This window comes from Lissotriton helveticus, chromosome 6, assembly GCF_964261635.1.
Source record: "Lissotriton helveticus chromosome 6, aLisHel1.1, whole genome shotgun sequence".
In the NCBI taxonomy this organism is placed as follows: Eukaryota; Metazoa; Chordata; class Amphibia; order Caudata; family Salamandridae; genus Lissotriton; species Lissotriton helveticus.
This window is the reverse complement of record NC_136067.1, coordinates 1,287,025,856-1,287,052,152: the sequence shown is the minus strand read 5'-3', so window position 1 is coordinate 1,287,052,152 and position 26,297 is coordinate 1,287,025,856. Positions and strand designations below refer to the sequence as shown.

Here is a 26,297-nt window from a genome sequence, read left to right as displayed (position 1 = left end):
TATGTGCTCATATTTGGAGAAACAAGTGCAAGGTCATGCTGGTGCATGGACGTTAGCTAGCAAGTGATGATTGATGATCTTATAGCAGGGACCCGGCGTTTAATTTGTGCCAAGTGAGGGTGACGGATGTGGCAAAAACAGGGGCAGTGATGATACCGCCGGTCGTGAGCATCGGCAATTGGCGTGTGCCTGGTGACAAACCGCATAAAGTAATGGCTGGTGACTAGTGTGGCCGATTATAAGAGCGGCGGTGAAGAGCTGCAGACTGACCGGGGCACTTGGTTTGAGTGCGGTCACGTCGTGGATAGCAGTGCAGCAAATGTCACTTCTAGGGTTTGGACAGAAAAATAACACATTAGTGATTGGAGAAACCGCTCGGTTCGTAGTGAGCGGTAAAAAGTTGGGCATATGAACATCCTGAATGAAGCACTAAGGAATAGATTTTCAAACATAATAACTGAGTTCTTGGAGAAATCAATATTCAAGCAAGTGGAAGTCCCTAACCGCTTAAGAGTCTGGTTTTCCAAGAAATCGTTGTGACGTAGGTGAACGGATGGAAGTAGCCATGCCTGTATTTGGGCAGCATTGGCTATGCCTAAATAAGGGCTTGATTTCTATGCCTATATATGGGCAACGCGAATTGTACCTATAAAAGGGCATGAATCGGGAAATTCATATGGAATCTAAATCGACATACAACAACTGGAGAGTGGCAGAATAGGGGGTGTACCCACCCCAGGGTAGAGACCCATTGGTCCCTGCCCTTTACCTACCTGTAACGCCCCTATATATAGTATTTATGGGCACCCTGAACCTTCCTTCCTCAGATGCAGCCTACCTACTAGAAGAAAAGAATAAGGACGAAGAGCCGTGCAGAGCTAACAAGAGGACAACACCCACTGACTTGGCTCCAGCCCTACAGGCCTGTCTCCCCTCGAACCTGCTCCTGCAAAATCCTGGCGTGTCCAGCAAAGCAACCTCACAAACCCGGAGGACCTGTCTGCCTGCCTTCACTTTCCAGACTGTTTCTCCCGTGAACACCGGACGTGTTTAAAACTGCAGCTTCTGGTGCCAACCAGAAACCGCGAATCCAGCCCTCGCTGCACACGCTCCTTCCGGCCCGAGCTAGAGTGGAAAAACACAATGAGGAGGTGCCCCCGGCGATGCTGACCCAAGAACCAGCGACCCCTGAACTGCCTCAAGCCTCCAGACGACGCCTGCAGCCTCAATCCAGAGGACCCCCCCTACCGCGACCAGAGTGGATATGAAAATCCGACGCCCAAAGGCACCCCTGCACCCGATGCCCCACGGCCTGTGTGCTCAAACCAATGGTGACTAACCAACCATCAACATCCCAACTTACCCCTTGAAGTGGTTGTTGCACCTGGAAGATCCTTGTCCTCGAGCCTGCAGTGTTTCTTTGTCCCGGAGGTTCTCCATTGGAAACCACAGGGCACCCGACCTCAAAACCGCACCCTACACCCCACCGCTCTAGTGCCGCAGAGGGTGCACCTTGGTGCTACTTTGGTCCCCAACTTGCTCTGAGCTAAACCCTAGGAGCTTTGTTCACACAACCTTGTGGCCTGCTTGCCAGCAGCCACCAACCGGAGACCCCCTATCCCCGGTTGAATATGGATAACATTGGGCCTCAGCACTCTGCACCCGGCCGCCCTAGTTCCGCTGATGGTGCAACAACAGTGCATCACTGACCCTGGGAGACCCCTGAGTCTAACCCCAGAACCTTAACTTCCACAGTTGTTTACTTCCCTGCAAACCGATAACCTGTTTTTCCTCCATAGGATAACATTGGCAATTTTCCCTCCAAAAAACGACTAAGTATGGAGTTTTGAAAACAAAAGATATTCCTTAAAAATTGCACCAATAACAAAAACGCATTTACTCGCCTGTTTACAGGAAATGTCCCAGTGCTGAATCTAGGCATCCAGCACTGAGTTAGAAAAAGTAAGGTAAAAGGAACTTGCCTGCAATTTATTGAAAAAGCCTATTCAATACAATGTACTGTATTTGCTAAGTGTTGCATACTACTGCTCTCCTGTAAATCAAACAAAGTACCATTCCTTTAGCATTTTCAAACAGTTCTATATCTAGTAACTTATCATTGAAAAGTATTTAATGCTTACCCGTTCCAGGCTTGCTTGGTTCTAAAAATAAACAACAGTATATTTTTTATACTAAAACAATTGGCATAGAGTTCAGATATTGAGTGTGTGAGTTAATTTGCTGACGGAGTGTGTACATCAAATGCTTAACACTGTCCTCTGATACTGCCTTACTGCTCGACCAAGCTACCACTTTATAGAGTAAGGTTCTATCTAACTTTAACCTCTGCCTACCTGTGGGGACACTTGGACTCTATACACACTATACCTCATTTTGGTGTAGTATATAGAGGCAGTTTCTTACAGCAATTTTATTTTTTAATGCATTTTGTGCTTTTAGGTTTAAACTGTTAAATAAATAAACAACTTTTAATTGACTATCTGAATTGCAGAAACATGGAATTTGTTATTTAACTTCTCTCAATCAACTGCATTTCTGCTTTTAATTTGTACAGAATTCTTTAGATGGCATACTTCATCCAGCCACCTGCAGGTCCTTGTTGACATTGTACCATACACGAATTATCCACGCCTTGATGTGTCAAGGGGAATATCAGCAAGCTCTGCGTTACATACAGATGATGAAGCCTCCATTAACTAGCAGCAGTGAGGTTACCCTTCATCTCACAGTTTTGCTCTATAATAGGTATGTGTAATTTGATCTTTTGAATGTTCTAATTCATTGAGAAGGAAAACTCGGATGCTCACGTAAATTGATTTTTTTTGTTTTGAACTTTGTTTTAAGTTTAGAATGCAGTCCTTATGAAAGTATTTATTAGATTTTTGTCTGTAAACTCAAAATATCTTACACCCCACATCAGTTTCCCTTCAACCTCCCTACTCCTTTCTATTCCTTATTATGTTCACTGCAAGCTTTACCTTTTTTTGCCAACAATGTGACAGCTGCTCCTCTTAGATTGAGTTCTTCTGTATAATAGTGGAGATGATTTCCCTGCTGTTTCAGTTACAGTTGATTTTCTTTTTTTAATTGGCACTTTTTTCTGATTCTTGCTGTTTTCACAAGACTCCAAATAATATACAGTTTGTAAATCCCAGGTACTCTTGTTGAGCTGGCACCGTTTTTATTTTCTGTTTAGAATCAGTGTGTGATATATAGGTGTAGTGACATAGAGAAATGTGTCCTTTGGTCTAGCCTAGAGACTGTTTTAGCTGTGCTGCTAGCATCCTGTTTTCCCAACAACAAAAAACCAAAATATATATATATAATATATATATATATATTAACGCTGCACCCCTCGTACCTTCCTTGCACAGAAGCCAAGCACTCACTGAGAATACGACAGGATTTCGTTTATATCCTGATTACAACACCAGACGCGTTTTGGCAGTCGCCTTTCTCGATAGTGAATGAGCGAGCCGTCAACGGCCATTTTTATTAAATTTTCAAGCTCGGCCAGTGTCACTGGTATAAAGAAGGGACCAGCGTTTCTTTGTAAAATGGTAGCACCATTTAGTAACCTATTCCACGTGAATGCTTATTCGTAAATAAGTAACGCAAGATTACATTCAATTCATAATTTCATGCGCTATTAACATTAAAAACAGTAGATATCTTCTGTTTGAAACATAGCAATCCCGCCCTGTATGAGCCTCGGACTGCGCCCTAATAGCGCTTTTGGTGCAATATTGCTCCAATCCTTACAATTATGCCGTGAATGTGCTGGTGAGTATCCTTAGCAGTTAATTCATTCAGTAAGGTTACAATGTAATTCCATTTAAAGTTATTCTGCCCATAATGGGCTTTTAACCAAACTCCTCCAAGGCCTCACCCCCCACACATATCCTCATCCAAAAAGGTTACCCATTAAATCCATGAAAAGCTTACAAAAACAAGACATTTCCCCATACACACATCTGAGAAAATATGATATCATGACATTCAATCCAATCTACTACAGAAAATCACTTGTAAAAAATCGATCATCGACACTCTGTGATCCATTGAATATTCTTTACATAAACTAAAACTTATATTAAAATCCATAAGCTCATAAACCATTATCTTATTACCCAAGATGCACTGACAGTTCCTCAGTGGTGTCAAGATCATTAGGGGTCTTTGTGCGGAGATCAATAATGTACCTAGACTCCAATCTTAACCTTCTATCACCACCCCTTAAATTCGCTGGTACATGGTCCAAAGCAAAATATGTCATGAGGCTACTGTCACTCATGCTCTGCCTGAAAATGCCTTACCACCGGATATGTGACTTCACAGTTCTTTATTGCCCTTATGTGCTCTAAGATACACATTTTGGTTTGATTTATGGTGCTCCCAATGTACCTGAACCCACAAGGGCAAGTAAGGCAGTACACTGTGTACGGTGTGCTACACGTGATGAATTTTCTAATCCATCTTGGTTTCTCAAAGCCTGGTACTGTGTATGACCACACCCTTTTGCTCTTTACACAGGCTTTGCACCTTCCACAAGGGAAGAATTTTTTTAGCTCACTACCAAGGGGTTTCGGTACGGGCTTAGCTATATGGCTGCTCGTAAGAGAATTCCTTAGAGCTCTTGCTTTCTTAAAGGTTATCAATGGACGTGCTGGAATGTCATCCCCTATGATTGGATCCGCTTTCAGCAGTCCCCAATTTCTCCTCTTTATAGTTCTCAATTCATCTGCCCCACTCGAGAATGTAGTCACCATCCTGAATTTGTTCTCTATCTGAGATTTCCTACCTTTAGTTTTCAAAAGTTTCTGTCTGGGCATAGACCTTACTTTATTCAGTGCTTCTCTCGAGTTGCTCTCCCTGTAGCCTTGTGCCCTAAATCTCTCCATGCATTCTAATGCAAATTTTTGAAAATCAGGCTCCCTAATGTTGTTCCTTTTTAGGGCTCGGCCTACATCCCACGAAGTGGGTGTGGCTTCAGAGTCCTTTATTATTCTAAGCAGTTCCCCATATGGTATACTGCTGATAAGTTTCGGGGTGGCTACTTGAGGCATGAAGCACTGAATTTCCCACGGTGAGTTTGTGGCAAAGTCTAGTGCACAAAAACCTCCAAATCTAAGAAATTGACTGATGCGCTGATCTCTGCACTGAACTTAAGATTGTGATCATTTTGATTCAGAACCTATATACCTGTACCAGGCCACTACTTTCTCCATCCATTTGTCATTGGCCCGCGACCAGGCTACCTGCTCCTCTCACCAGCCCACGAACAAGTTCGCGTAGCTGACGGCAAAGCAGGTGCTCATCGCCGTGCCCGAAATCTGTTTGTAGTATTGATTCTGGTACAGGAAGATGTTATTCATGAGGCAGAATTCTAGATGCTCCAATAGCATATTGTTGTGTTGCGTTTAGACCATTCTTGTGTGCTATACAGGTATACAAGCTGCTATGTCCATCACCACCAGACAATCCCCTCTTGCCAGACCAGCTGTTCAATATGTACAAGGAAATCCTTAGTGTCTTTATTATAGGATTTAAGAGACACTAACATTTCTGATAAAAAGTTATCAATATACACTAAGACATGTTCTAAAAGACTAACTTTTGAGGAGACTATTGGTCTCCCTGGTGGCAAATTGTTATTCTTATGCACTTTTGGCAAATGGTAAAAACATGGATTCACAGGATTTAAACAACCAAATAAAAAACTCATCAGATTCCAACATTCCTATCTCATACCATTTACGTCATAAAGAGTAACAGTCTGTAATGCTTGCTGTATTGTCATTTTTACTCACTGACCTATAACAGAAGGTGTCCGATAATTGACGCAGTGCTTCGTTGTTATACTCCTCATAGGTTTGAAGCACCACGTTCCCCGCCCTTATCTGAGGGTTTCTCCACAATACTGGAATCCTTCACAATACTGTCCAGTGCCTTCTGTTGTTTCTGTGTGAGGTTATTATTTTTCTTTCGTGCATGTGTGTTGCTCCCCAAGTGTGCCAGTTCCTTTATCACTGCATCTGAAAAGGTATCAATATTGTCGATCTGCATTTGCGGCAAAAAGGTAGCTATTGGTTTAAAGGGTGTCTTGCAGCTTGTTTGTTGTACTCCCAGCGTCAGTATCGATTCCTGACCTCCTTGCGAGTCCCCGATTGCATTCCCCAGATCTCCAAGTGCCTTTAATGCTGGAATATCTCGAATTGTTAAGGCATCCGTCGTAGTCACTTGATTGTCCGTCCTTTTCTGTTGCTGTTTCAATGGTTTCAATTTATGAAACTTATGCAGTTTTAGTTTCCTGGGAAACTTAAACCGGTCTATTCTCGTTTGTGTATATTCTGTGTCTCTTCGAAGGGCAGAAGGTAAGGCCCAGTTTCAAAACGATTCCTCACTTGGTGTCAATGCTCTTGGTGTTAAGTTGATGATGGTTACATTTTCTTGTTCACTCAACTCTGCTTGCCTTTCTTGCCCTTCCTGCTCCTTGTTACTCGAGGCGAGTAGATGCGTTTTTCTCCACTGGCCTCCTCGTCCACGTTGGTCTCCGCTTTTTCTATCTGGCGGTTTGCCTCTGCCGCGTCTTTTGTCGTCGTGGTCGCCGGGATGACGTTGCAGCAGCTACTTAGACACCGCCCTTGTGCGCTGATGTCAGTTCTTTATTTTTCCGCGCCAGCCAGCGCAGATCCGGTAAGAGCGGTACGTCAGTAAATTTTTGACAAACTTTTTCTCGACTTTTGTTGAATTCTTGTTTCGAGTCTCCGACTCCGAACAGGTTGACGAACGATGCCCGGTTTCAAGGCCTGCAGTTCCTGTAACCGACTGATGTCTGTGAGGGATCCGCACTGCGTGTGCCTCTTTAGCGTGGAGCGCACCACGACCCCAAGTCGTTCTCCGACTGCCGGTCGATGGTGCCGAAGGCTTTGCGGGAGCGGTCCCGAAAGCTGCATGAACGCCGGAAGTCTGCTCCGTGCCGTTTGAGGTCCCAGTGGAGAGGGAGGTCGAGGGACCAGTCGCGGAGCCACCACCATTTCGGTTCAAAATCATCGAAGTCTTCGCACTCGGGTCGGGTAAGTCGAAGCATAAGAAGAAGTCGAAGAAGCATCGTCGCTCTTAGACTTCTCCCCTTCGGTAGGCTGATCCGATCAGGCACGCAGGTGGTGCCCCTCTCGTGGCTCCGCATGCGGAGCCCGAAGGGTCGACTCAGTGCTTCCCTCCCTTCTCGGGAGCCGGAGCGACCCCCGCCCAGCTTTGTTCGTTCTACGTGGTTATGCATGCCATCTTTGGGCGGACTCGGTTAGGGGGGTCTAGGTCTCTGCTGCCGGCGGCTCTAGCCGCTGGCCCCCCTTGGATCCAGGCTTGGATCCATATCAGCCCTGGTTGACCTGGTTACTCCTCCATCAGAGCCACTCCTCACAGCACCACTACCGCATTAGACGCCTGTTGGCTCCCTGGCCTCCATCCCGACATGGGCACGGAGCCGGACCGGCTTTTATGCCCCTGTTCACTCCTGGGGTACCTTCTCAACAACAATGGCACCCAGAGGATGAGCAGGAGGACTGGGAGAGGTCAGGTGACCCTTTGACCGACCAGTTAGACACTGAGCAGGACTGGAGAGTGGAACTGGGGGATGCCTGTGGTTTGGCCACCTGGCATGTTGTCTCCTCCTACCGTGGCTACAGAGAAGGGAGCGCCATATGCAGTGGTGTTGTGTAGGGTGGCCGTGGCACTCCACCTCGAGCTTCTTACGGTGATGGTCAGTACTAACCTCCTGACAGAGGTGCTTCAACTGTCCATGAGCTCTTCGGAGCCTTTGCTGCCGTTTAATGAGGCCCTCACGGATGTCCTTTTGGGCATGTAGTCCAGGCCTATCACGGGGGCTACCGTGGACAGGATGATTGCCTGACGCTACCGCCTGGCTCCGGGCGACCCCACTTTCCTCTCCCAACATCCCACCCCGGAAAGCTTGGTAGTTCAAGCTTCTACTTCCAAGAGCGCCTTCCCTACAACTCTATCGGAAAGGAAATCCAAGAAGCTGGACCACCTTGGCAACAAAATGTTCTCTAGCGCCAGCTTAGGACTGCGGTCCGTAAACACTGCATATCTTTTGGCCGTTATTCGCACTCCGTGTATAATAAGGTGGCGCAAGTGCTACTTCAGGGTCCAGAGGAGGCCCGGGCAGTGCTCTCCCAGGCTATTGCCGCCGGTAGGGATGCAGCAAAGTTTATGGTTCGTTGTGGGCTGGACACCGCTGACTCTCTGGGCTGGATCATTTCAATGTCGGCGGCGTTTCTTCGCCATGCCTGGATGAGGTCCACTGGCTTTTCAGGGGATGTCCAGAAGACCTTGATGGACATGCCCTTTGATGGCCGTCGCCTTTTTGGTGACAAAGTAGATGAAGGAAGGTAGATCCCTGACTATGGTTGCCCCCAACTTTTTGCCTGGTGTTTTGCTGGTTTTCTGACTTAGTTGACCTGGGGCCCTGCTATTCAGGACCCCAGGCCCACTGCTCTCTCTGTAAAATGGATTCCATGTACCTTAGGTACATATCTAATTGGATACTGAGTCACCTTATCAGTCCCTGTACAGTGTACCTTAGGTACCCAGGGCATAGGTGTACCCAGGGCCTACCAGGGGCTGCAGCATGTATTATGCCACCCCTGGCTGGCCATCCAAATCTGACACAACTGGCTGCACGACAGCTGGGGCAAGGTGGTGTAATCACCCTTTGCTTTAGATATAGTATACCTATATCTAACCCTAAAATGGACACACAGATCTCCTATCAGTCACTCCTATGGCAGGCCTTAACAATCCTGAAGGCAGAGTGCTTGGAATCGTGTGAGATGGTGCTCTGGCATGAGCTGAGCCTGTCTGCGGCTTTCGGGATCCATCCCTTAGCCGTTTCCATGATATCGCATACCATATACTCTTAAGTGCATTATAATCCTCGCGGTTATATGCCAACTCTGGTATCGCTTTATCAAAACATGTCGAGTAAGGTGTCATACGAATTGGAATACTAACCCCTCGCCAATTCTGGCGACGGGGTTAGCATTCCACCCTTCTAGAGGGACACGACATGTATGTAACCTGTAACCCCGGTTAAAGTCAGACATAGCCTCAGCTCCACAAAATGGATGCTGCCACCGAGACACAAGTCTGCCCTCCTGCTGCTGGGAGTCCTCCCAGAGCAGGAGATAAGGACAAAGGGTTTCCTGCCAGGGGCGGTGCCAGCACCGTCCCAGACAGGATTTTGTGTGTCCTAGGTAGGCAGGGCTTCAGAGGAAGGTGACTGCAAGTGGCACCCCGGTGCTCACTGTGCATAGGCCGGCTGAAACCAGTTCCAGGGGCACTCCAGCCCCTGGCCTGGGGAAAGCCCGCCAAAGGAGAGGGGTGTAACCACCCCCCTCCTGGTCCCACCCATAGGGCAGGACTTAGTCGCGTGCCAGCCCCCTTTTCCCAGATAAAGGTAGGAGCAGGCCCCCTTCCAAATTAGATCATCTTTGAATCCTGAAACTACTTTCTACGAAAGGAACTCAAGACTTCTTCCTAAGATTTCTCCCTTGTGGCTAAGGAGTAGTCACCCTGCATCCGCAGGCACCATCGCAAGAACACTGCGGTCTGCTGCAAGTCCTTCCTCCGGAATCTGACTGCCCAGTTCGACGAGAACCGGCTTCCCTGGCACCTCTGACCTCTACCCACCTCTACAGCCCAGCTGAGAACCGTGGGTGCGACGAGACCTCGAGGGACCGGCCATCTGCAAGACTGCACGACTTCTGCACAGCAAGCCCGCCGAGTAATTTCCTGGTGAGTGCTTTGGGGTCCGAGAAGCCCCGACCCTGAGCAGCTCCAGCACCGAAGTGCAGCCTCCCAGCATCTCCACGATCTGCGTGGGGCCCTTCTGCTTTTTGCTGCTCACCGCGTTGTTTGGCTACTAGCCCGCTGGCTTGTGGCCTTCTGGACGACACCCGACGACATCACTGCTGCTGGTCTGGTTGCTCCAGACTGGCCCTTGCCCCCTTCCAGAAGAGGAGCACCCCGGACCCTCCTGGTCCACTCAAGACGCCATTTTGAGTCCACCGCGTGGGCTTGAATTAGCCAAGGCTTGGTTGCCCAATCCTGGGTTCTTCGACGCCGACAGCTTCATCCATCGTGGGACAGCTCGCCTCTCCATCCTGGTCGCCGACAACGCCTCCTGGTCCGTGAGATCTGCAGAGCCAGCGTCGCCCACTCACCTAGTCGAGGTGATTGCCATCCGGTGCCCTCCTGGTGCCCACTGACTACTGGCTAGTAGTCACGAACTTGGTCCCCTCTGCTTTCAGGTGTCATCCATCTTCCAGATCCAGGCTTGGATCAACTCGAACTATCTTCACTGATCGCCTGCCAACATCTTTCTTCCAGGCTCCTGGTCCGGCAACGAGGATTCCCGACGTCCTTTGAGACCTATGCAGCTGCAGCCCCTGGGCTAGGTAACTTCGGCATTTCGGTGCCCCAGCATAGCCTCACTATCCAAGGGTCAGGATCCACTGTCGTTTTCTCCCTACCAGGTCGGGTTCGCCCGTGAACACTAACTTTAGCGTTACTAGCTTCCATAGACTTTGTCCCGCATCCCGCGTGAGAGTGCACACTCTGCACCCGAGTCCCCTAGGTCTCCTAGAAGTAATCTAACGATTCCCTAGTCAAGTCCTAGCGATTCCAAAGCCTATTAGTACTGTACTTACCTGCTAGTAATTTCGCATTCCACTTTTAAAGTATATGGTTTTTCGTGCCCCTCGGGCATTTGTAAATACTGTGCTAACTTAAGTATTTTCGTAAGAGTTTTGTTGTGTGCTTAGCACCCTGTCCTCATAAAGAGTACAGGGTTGTTGTGATTCTAATAAATACATTGTTTATTTTCATAACACTTGTGTGGTGTCCTTTCACTGGGTGTTCAAGGGGTAATGTGATGGTAAAACAGCTGGCTTAACACGCCCTCTAGAGTCTTAGCCTTAGACTGCTCGTATCCATGCTACTAGGATAGCTGGTCTATAAGGTTGACTTACAACCAATCATCAATAAGGGTTGTTTGGACTGATACATAGTGATCACTAGAATAGTGAACACTGCACATCAGGCCAACTTCTCACAGTAGACAACGCCCTAGAGCGCTTCAAGGACTCACGGGCTACAGCCAAGTCCTTGGGCCTCTCCACCCTTCCGGCGCAGTCTGCTTTTCGCCCTTTTTGTGGCTACGGAAGGAGTGCCTGCTACGTCCCACCCAGGGCCACAGGAAGTTATCCAAGCTTCACGCGGCAGGGGACGTGGAAACAACCGGCGTGGTTCTGGGGGCCAACGGGCGGGGGGCGAGTCCACCCCATACCCTCCCCCTCCCCCACGCAGTAGCCTCCAAACCCTCCTAGTTCTAGTCCGACCTTTCAGGCCCATCAAACACCAGTGGGTGGCAGGATTCGCCATCAGCTCCCCCACTGGTGTACCATCACGTCGGACAGGTGGGTTTTGCAAATAGTCCGAAGGTGCTACTGCTTCCTCTTCGAGACTACCCCTCCAGCCATGCCACTGCGATACCACCGCATGTCGTAGGATCATCTGGCCCTTCTCCAGCAGGAAGTCTGCTGTGACGGATGCATCTCTCCTCGGATGGGGCAGACACATGGAAGAGGCAGAGATCAGATACCTCTGGTCTCCGGCGGAGTCTGGGCTTTACATCAACCTTCTGTAGCTCCGGGCATTTTGGCTTGCACTGAAGGCATTCCTTCCCTCTGTCCGGCGAACAGTAGTGCAGGTGTTCACGGACAACACCACTGCCATGTGGTACTGCAACAAACAAGTCAGGGTGGGGTCGTAGACCCTATGTCCCTCCGCCTCTGGACATGGCTGGAACATCAGGGCATTTCCTTGGTGGTTCAACACCTAACAGGTTTTCAGAACGCCAGGGCGGACAAACTCCGCCACAGGTGCATGATGGATCACGAAAGGCGTCTTCACTCTGAGGTGGTGCAAGTTCTCTTTCAACAGTGAGGAGAGCCTTGGTTAGATCTATTCGCCACCCAAGAGAAAGCGTAATGTCCGCAATTCTGCGTGTTGGAATTTCCAAGGTGGCACTCGCTCAGCATTTCTTTTTGTAGCGCGTGGGGTTGCGGTCTATTGTACGCCTTTCCGCCTATACCACTTCTGCCCAGAGTGCTGAAGAAGGATGAGGCGTGACCGGGCCCAAGTCATTCTTGTGGCTCCGTATTGGGCACAAAGAGTCTGGTATGCCGAGCTGCTCAACATGACCATCGATCCTCCGATCAGACTGCCTCTTTGGGAAGATCTTCTGTCGCAGCAGCAGGAGACGGTCCTCCACCCAAACCTGCCCAGTCTCCACCTCCTTGCCTGGAGATGGAGCAGGTGAGGTCTTTCGACTTGCCTCCCGAAAACTGTGGCGTAATCTTTGCAGCCATACTCCCCTCCACAAAGACGGTATACGCCTGCAGGTGGAACAAATTTGTGGTATGGTGCACAGCAAATGCTGTGGATCCTCTTTTTGCCCCTCTTTCTGAAGTACCCCTGTTTCTTCTCTCTTTAGTCCATCAGGGCTCTGCTCTGGGCACTATCAAGGGCTATCTTTCAGCCATCTCTGCCTTCCTTTGTGCCCAGATCAGCCTTCTCTTTTCAAGTCCCCGGTAGTTAACCGTTTCCTAAAAGGCTTAATGCATCTTTTTTCTCCAATCCCCTTCGTTATGCCTCAGTGGGACTTGAATCTTGTGCAAATATTGTGCTAACTTATTTAATTTGTGCTCCCTTTGAGCTGCTGCATAACTGTCCTTAGTGTCTTTTGACTCTTAAAACTGCTTTCCTGGTAGCCATCACTTCTGCTAGAAGATTAAGTGAGCTCCATGCTCGTTCTTCAAAACCTCCTTTCCTGTCTGTTCATCCGGAGAAGGTGGTTCTCCAGACCCGTCCATCCTTCCTTCCCAAGGTGTTCACTGCCTTCCACATCAGGCAGACCATTTCTTTGCCCACCTTCTTTCCGCCTTTGCATCCTTCAAAGGAAGAAGAGAGACTCCACTGTCTGGACCCAAAACGTGTGCTCTCCTTCGTTCTGGATCGCACTAAACCGTTCCGGGTGGATGATCAACTTTTTGTTGGTTACGTGAGTGCCAAGAAGTGTCGGTCGGGCCGTACACAAATGCACCATTTCTCAATGGGTCGTGTTGTATATTAAGGCTTGTTACACTCTGTCTCCAGTCGGGCTACGTGCTCACTCCACCAGGGCGACGGCAGCCACTGCTGCCTTGGGAAGGGAAGTGCCTCTGAATGACATCTGTCAGACAGCCATGTGTGCATCGCTTCACACGTTCACCAAACACTACTGCCTGGACAGCCCAGTCCAGAGAGACAGCTTCTTTGGCTGTTCTGTTCTCCAGAATTTTCTGGTGTGATCTTGGTTTGCAGACCCACCACTGGGGTTGTTGTTGCTGGGGTATCTATTCTAAGGTAAGGAATCTATAACTAATTTGTTTCTTTCAGATGCACAAGTCACTTACCTTCAGTAACAATATATCTGTAAGAAACATCAGTTAGTTATAGATTCCTTACCGCCCCACCCATCCTCCCCGTTCTGCGAACTGATTTCTAGGGCTAAGGATATCCTTTCAGGGCCCTAGTTTTGTGCACTAATGGTCGGTGTCTTGCATGGCTCTGCGTTTCTGGCGCGGAAAGTCGTGTACAGAACTGACGTCAGTGCGCGAGGGCGGTGTCTAAGTAGCTGCTGCAACGTCATCCCGGCGACCACGACGACAGACACGAGGCTGACTGACGCCACCTGCTGACGAAAAAACTTTCCAGATCCAGTCTGACACCTGGGGGGATTTCTAAGGTAAGGAATCTATAACTAATTAATGTTTCTTACAGATGTATCGTTCCCGAAGGTAAGTAACGTGTGTGTGTATGTGTATGTATGTGTGTATATATATATATATATATATATATATATAATTTTTTTTTTTTCTCGTATACACACACACATACATGCAGGGGTTTTGTTCAGTCTGGTTCGTCTACTGGCATGTCCAGCTTTCATTCACATTTTGCTTTCTACCACCACAGTTTACAGCTTGGGGCAGTGAGCTAACCCACATTAGTCATTGGTATTTTGCTTGTGCACATTGGCCTAAAGGTGCTCCTCTTTAGTGCTAGGGCAGTACAGCTAATCTCTACTTTCGTTAACGTATTTTTTTTTTTTTATTTGTAAAGTGCAGCAGTCACTAGAATGGACCCTGGCACATAGAATTCTGAAACTGGCCAACCATTTGAAAAACAAATATTTTTACGGGCAGACTACAAAACAGGAAAAAGCTTAAATTCAGCTTTTGTTTCATATTTATTTTTCCACATGCTTTTGATGTTTTCCCCAAATATATGCATTGCATATTTAGATGACGAAATTGATATTTTTAAACTTTTTATGCCTGCTAAATTTGTTAGCAAAAGCTTTATAAAACTTGCTTGTTTGCTAGAGCCAGGCCTATTGGCTTTGACAATGCTTATATACTGATTGTAAATTAATCCTACCGTATCTTGTCTGATATTGTTAAGAGGCCATTAAAATTGTACCAGGGTTCTTACACTAGGACTTTAGTTCAATAAATAAGTGGGGATTCCTTTCTTGGTACATAGTGAACATCATAGAACGTTAAATAAACAGAATCAATGGAATATTGAACTGAACATTAGCCACTGAAAAAATATTGTGTACTAGATTTTGAGTTCAGATCCCAGCAAGGCAGATTGGTCTTCCTTTCATCCAAAATGCTTATATTGAGCAATGATAGCATCTTTTATTGACAGCAAGTTTAAATCACAGACAGTCAGTATGTAGGGCTACGCAAAATGCACGTTAAGAGTATTTTATTCTAAATTGGGTCAATAGACTATGCCAGATTTAAGAATGTAATCTTAATTTGGCGGCACAACAGGAAGAGACAATGACAATTGCAAAAAAAAGGGATAAACTATAAAAAGTTTAGTTTGCATCCTTCAATTGCAGACATACAGGTTGTATATGACCTACGGTGAACGCCTCATCTGACATCTGAAGCAACAAGTATTCTCTGACTGTGGTTTGCTCTTCTCAGATTTACATTTACATTTGCTCTTCTCAGATTTTGAAATGTTCTGCTTATACCGTCTTTTTGTGGTAGCAGAAAAGTAGGAATGTTAGCTAATGCTGGGAAGAGCCAAATATCTCCTCATGCAGCAGCTGTTGACATTAGAGATACATTTCTTCACTAGAGGAGATACACTGAATTTTGAAGAAGTTTCAGCTCTTCTGGGCAGGAGTGACTGTCCTAATCAGAAACTTGATATCTAGCTTGGGCGTAATGTTAGTCTCCTTAGCTGATTCCTTGTGTATGCCTCTACATGTGCTGTTTACTGGAGTGCATGCAGTTTGTGTCTGTGTTTTAAGCCTTCATATTCCTGATCTCGACAGGCAAGACATGCTGTAACAGAGGTTGTTCGCAGATTGGCCTCGACCCCATTCCTTGTCACTAGAGGCCGCTGACACGGCTAACAGATTACTTGCTTGCCGTCCCTGATATCGAGGGGTACAAAAGGGGGTGGTGATGGACGGAGCATCTGAACTAATCAAACATTCACACCCAGTCAACAGATCTGGGTTTAATCCATCACCATTCTTTAGCCCACTCTGCCACCCCAGTTCAGACATGGCCATATTCAAATCAGTCTGACCCTGTGCCTCATGGGAACAGTCCAGCCCGAACTGGCAAGCCATGCCTTCCCTGGACCGGAAACAAGCTTCCTTGGACCGGTTTCTGGCATTTCAGCCGTCTTCAGCCAGGCTTGCTTGAATCCAGTGGCAAAGTGAGCAAGGGACTCGCGTCTGAGCATACCCTGCCACACTGATATCGAGACCGCTCCATGGTGCGAACATTTCAAACGCCTAATTTAAGCTGTTACAGCCTTTATTAGGTCGACTCTGACCCAGCATCCAACTGCACAGACAGTGGCCGCGGCTGTCTGCATCCTTTACTCTCTTTGTACTTGACCTGGACTTCTGCTCTGTCTTTGCCTGAAACATACCTCCTCCAAGTCACTCTGACCTGGATCTAGGCAAAATGTATACAGGCATACCATTGTTAATGTCCTGATTATGATCCTATATCTTTTGTATGGATCGAAACGCCGTTGACTTGTGTACGCCATATACACCTCTTTATTAATACTTATTATGTGTAATCGTGTCTCCTCTATAATTTGTTTGTCGTACCAAAATGTTTCTCATACAAACAATTTACTCTGCCAGAGCTGTTTCATGTTGTACGTCCTTCCCACTAAGGAGGATACAGGCTTGGGTCCTACTTTATTTCTTTCTTGCTGTATTTTGTGTATATTTAAGCAACTATATTATATATTAAAAACACCTGTCCGGCCGGACAGCTGCAAAATACAGTACTGATTGGGTTTATATTTATCGTCTGCTCTCATTAATCCTGGTCTAGGGACCACTGTGTTTAGAAATAATATGCTTAAAGGCACTGGGGAAAATTTAGGAGTCGCTGTCTGATCAAAGTTGTTGTGGCTGTATAGGCCAAGTAACTGAATACTGCAGGGCCTTCATTTTAAGACTTTTAGCCCTATCAAAACAGATCAGTTGCAGATGCATAGTTCAAATGATCTAGTGGCTTGTAGGCAACGGCCTCTATTAAGGGAAAGTTTTCCAACATTGAATCTTTCATACATTTGTGCACTTTAGAAAATAATTCTGGGTATTCCCAGATTTTCTTGATTTCTGTTGACAGCCCAAGCAGAATAGATGTATTGTGACTTGTATAGCGCACGTATCACCCGAAGGCATCAAGGCGCTTGCCTTGGGAACCCGTCCTGGCTTTTTCTTGTGAGATAACCCCTACTGGGTATCCCCAGGGTGAAAGCCAGGCATCCCGCAGCGGGTGGGCCGCCGTAGTGGAGATTAAGCAACTATTGCCCAGAGTTGCAGCGTGGGACCCCATGATTAGAATAGGCTCCGAGGCGAGAATTATCGAGTCCGTGGACATTTTGGGCTCAGGACACTGCCGCGTCGGGAATTGAACCCTGGTCCCGGGCCAGACCTCTGTATCAGGGTCTGCTGCTCTAATCAGTGAGCCACACTCCTCCACATCCTGAACTTAAATTTGCAACTACTTTACTGTTTCAGGTTGTATCCTATTAAGCTATTTAGTGGCAAGGCCACTCCCATTTTAGAGTTTTTTTTATTCCCAACTAGTTGAATGGTATTATCTAGCATTACCTCCTACATGTTCTTATAGGTGCTTCTTCCTGAAGATTTCTGATGTTTATGAATATCGTGCAAGTGCTAGACTTCTTCCGGAAAACACTTCCCCTGCAATATCATTGCTCTGTAGCTCTGCCAGGTGGCACCACACAACCCCAGTCTCCATCATCCTACTACACTGCAATAGGTCAAACTTGAATGTGGCATCCATGTCCTACCTAAATGGAGCCAAGGACCCAGTTGAAAGTTTCAGCAGACAATTTTAAACAGGAGAGGCCAGTAGGCAATTAAAAGATAAAGTGGCTGGCCTGCGAATATAATTAGTTACTGCCACCACTACTAGTTCTCCACTGCCAACTGATGGTAGTGGCTCTCAGTAAAAGGGGGTGCACAGTGTGCCGTCCAGCCTACAGAACCTGCTCTGACAAATTCTGGGTCAGTGTACCATAGCATACATGCATTATTGGTAATCTGCAGACCCACCAAAGATTCAGTACATGTGGAACTCTGGGCAGGAATGCACACTTTACTGAGCCACGAAGGGGATTTTTTTCATCCCACTAGGAATTAGGGTTTGAGGGAGTAGGTTTGTTGGTATGTGAACCCACCATCATCAGGGTGCAAAAGCTCACAAAAGCTGTGGTGTAATGTGGGAGAGGAACAGGCCTAAAGTGACCTATGTAGTTGTATACAATTTTCAAAATGTTCTTAAATTCAAATTCAATTCAACCACCTGTCTTTAATGTAACAGTTTTATGTGAAGTCTACCTGAATTACTCCACCCATGGCCACGTATTGGCAGCAGTTTTAAATGTCCACTTACCATTTTATCCCCACCCATAACCAGCCTCGTTCTGGCCTCTGAATTACCGAACCATAGTCTCTTGAATAAATGTTTCCTGCAAGCGGGTGTTTCAGAGAGGCTATAATAGTTTCCTTTTGGTTTGGATATTCAGAATAATTTTAACATTGATCAGTGAGTCACTTCCAGGAATTTGAGATTTTTCGCTGATGGGTGAATGCCACAGCAGTGCAACCTGTGGGATTGGCAATTCATTGTCATCAATTTCGGAGTTCTTGACCTCATGGTGGCTCTATTCCGCTTGCCATCCTTACAGATTCCTGTTGCATTAAATCCATAGGCAGCAAGGTTTGTTGCATGCTTAATATTCTTCTTTCTAAAGTTTAAAGCTAGAATCTGTGGTTTGTAGTACTCTGTAAAAAAGTTAATTTCAAAGTGTGCTTGAAAATATAATTTTGCAGTGTGCTTTTTGTGGTTCTCTGTTGTTGATTGCCAACAATAAGTGTGATATTTCCAGGAGCATCGTGGAGGCCATGAACCTACTTCGCCTACACTCCACCAGGCTAAATGTGAAAGAGTTACTAAAGCATATGTACGAAGCTTGTCAAGAGATGGGCTTAATGGAAGACTTGCTGAAACTTCCCTTCACAGACCTTGAACAAGTAAGCATTTGCAGAAAAAGTGAATTTATAACAGTTGCTCAATGACATTAGCATTCCTCTAGGATGAAACTATTTTTCTTTTTTTTTAATTCGCAATTCATGTTTATCATATTTGCTTCCCATTTTTGTGTCACTTGCTGGTAGCCACACCTCAATTTACCATGTTAACAGATGTCTTCAGAATAATGACATACAGATATGCAAATGATTGTATCCCGAAGTGTTTACAACAACCGTAATTAGTAAAATTCCAACAGGTGACTGCTCTTCTTTATCCTTATTAGATTTTATAGCTCTATGCTAGACAAGCAGGTGGATTAGAAATGAGGTAGCAAATTTGTTTTCTATGGTGTTTTGTTTTCTGACGGTTAAAGTTTTAGGTAATATTTGGCTTCACAATTGAAACATTGAGTGCCTCCCCAACGTTCTTACATTTGACTATCCTTGAACAGCCGATTGTCGCATTTCTGGTAGATAATTTAACTGAGAAGAGTCACCTCATCATGCAATAACAGCAATCATTGAACCCAGGTGTTAACATTCTTAAGCTGAAGTGATCCCAGAGGCTCAATCTATATTTTATCTAATTAATCAATCAAATTAAGTTTATAAAGCGCCTGGTTGCACTAGCTAGTGCGTCCCCGCGCTGCGATAAGATCCCTTGCCAAGCCAGAGTAACAAGAAAGAAATCAGACAATGGAGTTATTAGATGGAAAAAGCCACATCTTGAGCTTTTTCCGGAAGATCGTCCCCGATAATTCCAGCCTGAGCCCCATTGGGAGCTTGTTCCAGTAAGAGGCCGCTAAAAAACTAAAAGAGCGTCCGCCCATCCTGGCTCTTCTGGTGATTGGTATGCGTACCTGACCCATTCTGCTAGATCTTAAACCTCGCGTTGAAACGTACGGACTAAGGAGATCATGTAGATAAGAAGGGTTCTTCTTCTGCAGAATACGGTGACTGATGCACATAGCTTTAAACAGAACACGTTTCTTCATTGGAAACCAGTGCAGAGAAGCAAGAGCCTTGCTGGATGAGGCTGTCTTAGGGAGCATTAAAAAAAGACGTGCAGCCGCATTCTGGATGTGCTGGAGTCTCTGAACACACTTGAAATTAGCTCCTAGATATAAAACATTCCCATAGTCCAAACGCGATGTCACAAGGGCGTGGACCATCGTCTTTCTTGCTGAAACCGGGAGTACATCTAGGGTCTTCCATAGCGTGCGTAGGACTCCCACACAGCGGCCCATCACTCGCTTGGTGTGGGTCTCAAAGGACAGTTTGGTGTCCAGCCGTATCCCCAAGTTCTTCACCTGATCCTTAGGGGAAGGGGGTCTGGCCCAATGTTTGGGGCCACCACACAGAGGACCAGATCGAGGGTGCCTTGCCTATGACTAAAAGCACTGTTTTATTACCATTAAGTTTCAGGCAAATATTGTCCATCCAGGACGCCAGCCCTTGAAGACAGTGAAAAATTCTGTGCTGCCTCCTCAGAATCTTGGGTCAGGGTCACCACAAGTTGTGTGTCATCAGCATATGACACCACACCAACTCCAAACCTTTCCACAATCTCTGCCAAAGGGGTCATATATAAGTAAAAGAGAGTGGGGCTAAGTATGGAACCTTGTGGTAACCCCTGGTCCAGCTTGACACTTTTCGAGAGGAAAGGTTCTGTGACACCTGAAAACAGCGGTCACGTAGAAAGGAACTTAACCATTCTATTGCTTTACCGTCTACGCTGCCTTCTCTGAGGCGCAGTAATAGCGTGTGATGGGCAACAGTGTCTAAAGCGGCACTATGTTCTAGGAGGAATAGAGCTGCCGTCTGTCCTGCATCTACCTGTCTACAAATAAGCTCAGTAGATAAAAGCAGAGTCTATTCCGTTGAATAAGTGGCACAGAAACCAGATTGTGTAGGGTGGAGAAGGATGTAATTATTAATATGCGCACTCAGTTGAATGTTTACCACCTTCTCTGCTACCTTAGCAAGATAAGGAAAGAGGGAAATGGGGCGAAGATTGTCCAGCTTTTTTAGAGGAATGACAATAGCCTCTTTCCATTTTTTCCGGACGACTCCCGATGAGAAAGAGAGCTCCAGAAGATGCCAGATGTAAGGTTCTAATACAGTGAGACTCCCACTCAGGATCTTAGTGGAGGCTGGATCTCTAGTTGAGCCGGACTTAATACCGTTGGCTATTACTTTAAGTGTGTCCACCATGAATGCAAAAATGTGCTTACTGTATATATTATTTCAGTCCAAAATACACCTATACTAAGGCTTCTCCGTCATAGAATTTTTATTGATGGTGATAAACACTATATAGTTCTGAGTATGTGTGGGATTTTAGAGCACTTTCAGCTAGAAATAAGATACTCTAATTTAACAGTTTTGAGTGTATTAGTCTGTAAGCAAAAGTATCAGATTATTTGTTTATATTTTCTTTAAAAAACTTACCGAATGAAACTATAAATAAACCCAAAGTGGGACTAGTGATAGTTCTGCAGAAGATACATTTGACTACAATTGAGGTGAATATTACCTTGTTGGTAGTGATTTTCCAAAGCTTATAGTGAAAGTGTTGTGCTGCAGCTTTAAGGCAGGCACCACCCCTTCCTCATCATATCCTGCACAGACTGCCGATCATGAAGTTGATTTTTTGCCTGACAGCTGGGTTCTGACTCTTATTTAAACAGAATATCACATTGCTAACTTCCTTTTAGAATGGCTAGTTGTTGGACTTCATCGAAGTTAGCCAAGTCTCAGAACTGGGATTGCAAAGAGCTTTTCCTTTGTCATGAGGAATTCATTGATCGTAATGAACGTTGAGCAAGATAGCAAGCTCAATGTCTGAAAAGGTGGCAGTTGACAATGAGAAGACTAACTCTAGACAAGAACAGGATAATTATGTCTAAAAAGTTTGTTGAAAAAATCTTGTTCCATTTGGTCATGCACTTCTACTGCAATCTGAATCATATGTGAACTTTTCCTTCTGCGCTTTCTGCCTTGTACTGTGTATCACTGAAGGATGCCACAAGTGCTTTGCTGCCTTGTTCATGGCTACTCTTAAATGCCATTAAAGTTCATGACTGCCTACTAGACAAATTGCCTCGGTGTGTTAGGCAGAGTGGAGCACTTCAGCAACAAGTGTGTCCCTTTACCATGTGGCCCATTGCCAACTGAGCCTCAATTGCTTTGACTTTCCCATCCTTGAGAAAATCCTGCATGGTGAAATTTTTGTCATGAAGCACTAATAACATTGACCTTGCATTCAAAGATATTCATTGAGTTTGTCAATACTTTGAGGACCCTAGATCCACTGAGCAAGAATTGGTCATCTAATCCAAGGAGATTTCTAGCCTCCATCTTGGAGGTAGCTAGCTATCAAGCAGCGTGCTCCACTCCTGTGGCTTGCCGCAAGAGGCCCAAGTTGTGTACTCCAGTATTGTACAACACAATGAATGAGGATATTTGTATAGCACATATAGGCATCTACTCGCACGCAGAAGGCAGAAAGTAACTGAGTAATCTCCCAACTCCAGACACTTTGCATTTTTGAGAATTTTCCAAAATTGTCCTTGATTATTGATTTGGCTCAGAGAGGGTGTCTTCTAGTGCTGGGAGGCCTAAAAAAGTGTATGCTTATTTATTGTATCCTTTTATTTTGTAAACCCAAAATACAAATATGTTGCTGATGTTGATGGCACTCCAGACAGCTTGTTGTTTTTACTGTTTTTTTTGGTGATTATCTTGCATTCTAACAGATTTGTGAAAGTGAGGTGTTAGCACAGTGACATAAATGTGAAATACCTATACTTTCAACAATCCGGTTCTAGATAGCAACTTACATCAAATAGACATTTGCGTAGACCAACATTATACACCATTTTTAAATGAGTTCAATTATACGATCATATTAATCCTACCAGTTAATCACAATCAAACTACTATCTATTGTGTAAAGCTCAAGACAAGTAATTTGGACAAAACCCTTTATCACATAGTTCCACAAATTCTTTCCATATTACCTAGATTATATTGAGTTGTCTCATGAGTTTGAGTGAGACTCTTACATTTGTGCGAAGTTTGCAATATTTAATAAACATGCATCAGTGTCCAATTATATTTACTGTATATTCAGTTGTGCAGCACATTTTTCCTTATACCTTGGCACCTCCAACTACAGTTCAACTTTATCTATCAAATAATTTTAGGGACCCTCAAATCTTTTTTTCCAGCTAAAAAAGTCTTACCCATGTTCTTTCACCGTTCTTATATCATTGGGCAGTACAGCAACTCATGGAGATAGTTTTTTTGCAACTTGAGTATTTCTCGGTTTCCTTTAGCCCAAGCCACAGCTTCTGCATTTTGCTTTGTCAGCTAAACTTCCAGTGGAATTTCTTTTATCCTAAAGATGGTCCCAGTGTGCCCCACATTTCTTTATGTTGATGATTCCGGATCAGGTTTTTGAAGGCCTACAGAGAACTCTTTACACTTTTTTTTGTCTTTTGAGTGGTCCACCTTTCTCGCTGGGGGGTAGGGAGGGGGCTTCCTTTTGGTCACTGTAGGAAAGGGCCCCTTTTTTTCGCATGGTTAAATCCCTCCCTCTCCACCCCCCACGCCTGATATCTGATGCACATTCACGGAGTGTGCCCTGGGTCCCAGCCAATCAGGTTCCTTGGGCCGGTGTTCTTTCCAAAACTCTGTACCTTTATTTCCACCATCTGGTCCACATATAAGTCCCTTGTAAAAGGTACCTCTGGTACCAAGTGCCTTGTGATCAGAGTGGGTCTCTAAAGGCTGCATCATGTATTGTTCCACCCTCAGAGACCCCTCACCAAACACATACCCACTACCATTGCAGACTGTTTGTTTTGGTGCAGACACAGCCTATGAGTCGACATGGCACACATCCCTGTGTTATATTAGACGAACATCAATCTTAAGTATGTTCTTAGTAATTGTATATACATCTGGTAACATCTTAAAATCGTTATAAGAAGATTGATACATTGACGCGTAATATCTAGTCCGTCTCTTTAGTCATCGCAATACTGTTATAAAACTTGGGAATTCTTATCCTTAATTCCCCTCTTGTTATTCTTTCATCACAGACGGATGATAGAACATACAAGAGCTTTAACAGTGTTCACAGTGATATCATTATCCATCTTAGTATGGCACCCATTGTAACTATCCGATCAGGCTGAGTAGATTTGTTAGTCTGCTCTCTATGTTTATGGCGGAGTAGCGTTGGTAACCTTTTAGTTTCCCCGGTTTGGGAATGGCGGCGCGATAGAACGCGATTCAGCACGTTTCGGATCTTTGAGGCCGGGAAGAGAAACATATTCAGGTAATAACCGCACTCGAAGGATATTATTGGCATAACCAAGTGTTTCTTTCTGAAACCATTGGCAAAAATTAATCGAGTGTTTTTCGATCTCCGTTTATTTTTCAGAGCATCTTTTAATATACTGAGGTATGTGCAGATGGTTTATATGCCACATACAACACCATAAGAACTCAATTGCGCGTTATTTTAACATCAACCTCATATTTTCACAGGATCATTATCGAATTGAACACGCTCCAGGTATGTTCAGTTTATCGCATATACAGTCTTAAAGCACATTTTATTGAAACCAGTACATGATGCATCATGTCGAGTTAACATTGAGTATATCATTATTATTCCACTTTTTCAGCTCATCTGAAACACACCAGGGTTATAAACACAGTAAGACTCCTTCTCTCACTTTCTCCATGAGACAGTGAGCTATTACAAGCAGGCACTAGGTAGACTCTTTGAGCTAACAAGAATTTTTATCCGTTTCCTATTGATTTTAGTTCGCAAGCACATCAATCTTCTTACAGAGGTATGGATTGACATTTTCAATAGATCTTACCCATGGGCGCTCTAGAAAATTGAAACACTTACATTTCCCTATTTTTGATTTCTCTACAGATTGGCCCCTGATGAAGGTACATAGAGTACCGAAATGCATAGGGCAGAATAAGCAAATTGTAAAGTTTGAAAGCATGAAGGATTGCAAATCATGTATATGTATATGTTTGACGTAAAGGGCATTCAATTTGCATTGTACATGTAGTTATGATGAAATAACCAGCATTGTGAAAAGTATGTACAGCGAATGAATACCATGCAATACAAAAAGACAAACGAGGTTTTGGTTTAATATTATTGAAATTTTCCTGTGAAATTGGTGAAGGTGTAGACACACCAAGTGTATAGTGCGCGCCTAGGGGGGTTCACAAACCCGCCATAATTCATATTTAACACAAGGATTGACTATCCTTATTAGACGCAGCACCACCACTAAAAGTGATAAACAAGTTGAAAGGAGTGCTCCTCACGTACCTACATAACACAGCCCTGTGTGCCATACCCAGAACTACTGCTTGTGGTTCTGGGTATGGCAAGTCACCCCTTTAGCAGGCCTCACAGCCCTAAGTCAGGTTGCACTATACCACGGGTGAGGGTGTAACTGCATGAGCAATATGTCCCTACAGTGTCTAAGTCCATTCTCAAACGGCAAGTGCAGTGGAGCCATATTGAGTACATGAGCTGGGAGTTTGTCATTACGAACTCCACAGCTCCATGATGGCTTTACTGTATACTGGGAAGTTTGAAATCAAACTTTTCAGCACAATAAACACTGCCAGTGTGGGATTTATTGCAAAATCCACTCGAAGGGCACCTTAGAGGTGCCCTCTGGAAAACGACCAACTCCCATGTGTCCTTCCCCTCTGTCCGGGGAAGAGTAGTGCAGGTGTTTAGGGACAACACCACCGCCATGTGGTACTGCAACAAACAGGGTGGGTGGGGTTGTGGACCATATGTCAAGAGGCTCTCTATCTCTGGACATGGCTGGATCATCATGGCATGTCCCTGGTGGTCCAACACAGCAGGTTCTCTGAATGCCAGAGCGGATGAACCTAGCCGCAGGTGCATGATGGATCATGAATGGCATCATCACGCGGAGATGGTGCAAGGTCTCTTTCGGCAGTGGGGAGAGCCTTGGTTAGATCTATTCGCCACCGAAGAGAACGCTCAATGTCAGGAATTCTGCGCGTTGGAATTTCCAAGGTGGCTCTTGCTAGGTGACGCATTTCGTCGCTAGTGGAGTTGCGGTCTTCTGTACGCTTTTCCACCAATACCACTTCTGTTCAGAGTGCTGAAGAAGATCAAGCCAGACCGGTCCTAAGTAATTCTATGGCTCCGGATTGGGCACTGAGAGTCTGGTATCAAGAGCTCTTACACATGGCCATCGATCCTCCGCTCAGACTTCCTCTTCGGGAGGCTCTCCTGTCGCAGCAGCAGGGGACGGTACTCCACCCGAACCTGTCCAGCCTCCACCTCCTTGCGTGGTGATTGAGTGGCGACAGTTGGCAGCCTTCGTCCTTCCTCCCGAAGTCTGTGATACTATCTTGGCAGCCAGGCGTCCCTCCACTAAGATGGTGTATGCCTGCAGATGGAACAAACTTGTATCATGGTGCGCAACAAAGGCTG

General features: G+C 45.5%; 1 protein-coding gene across 2 annotated transcripts in view; it reads left to right on the top strand.

Moving 5' to 3' along the window:
- Positions 1 to 26,297, top strand: part of AHCTF1 (AT-hook containing transcription factor 1) — a 1,132,528-nt gene that overhangs the window by 405,500 nt on the left and 700,731 nt on the right. For both annotated transcript variants that reach the window (XM_078649035.1, XM_078649034.1), the window contains exons 21-22: positions 2,576 to 2,766; positions 18,628 to 18,772. In XM_078649035.1, the coding sequence (XP_078505161.1) occupies positions 2,576 to 2,766; positions 18,628 to 18,772 (336 nt within the window). The remainder of the gene's footprint in view (positions 1 to 2,575; positions 2,767 to 18,627; positions 18,773 to 26,297) is intronic.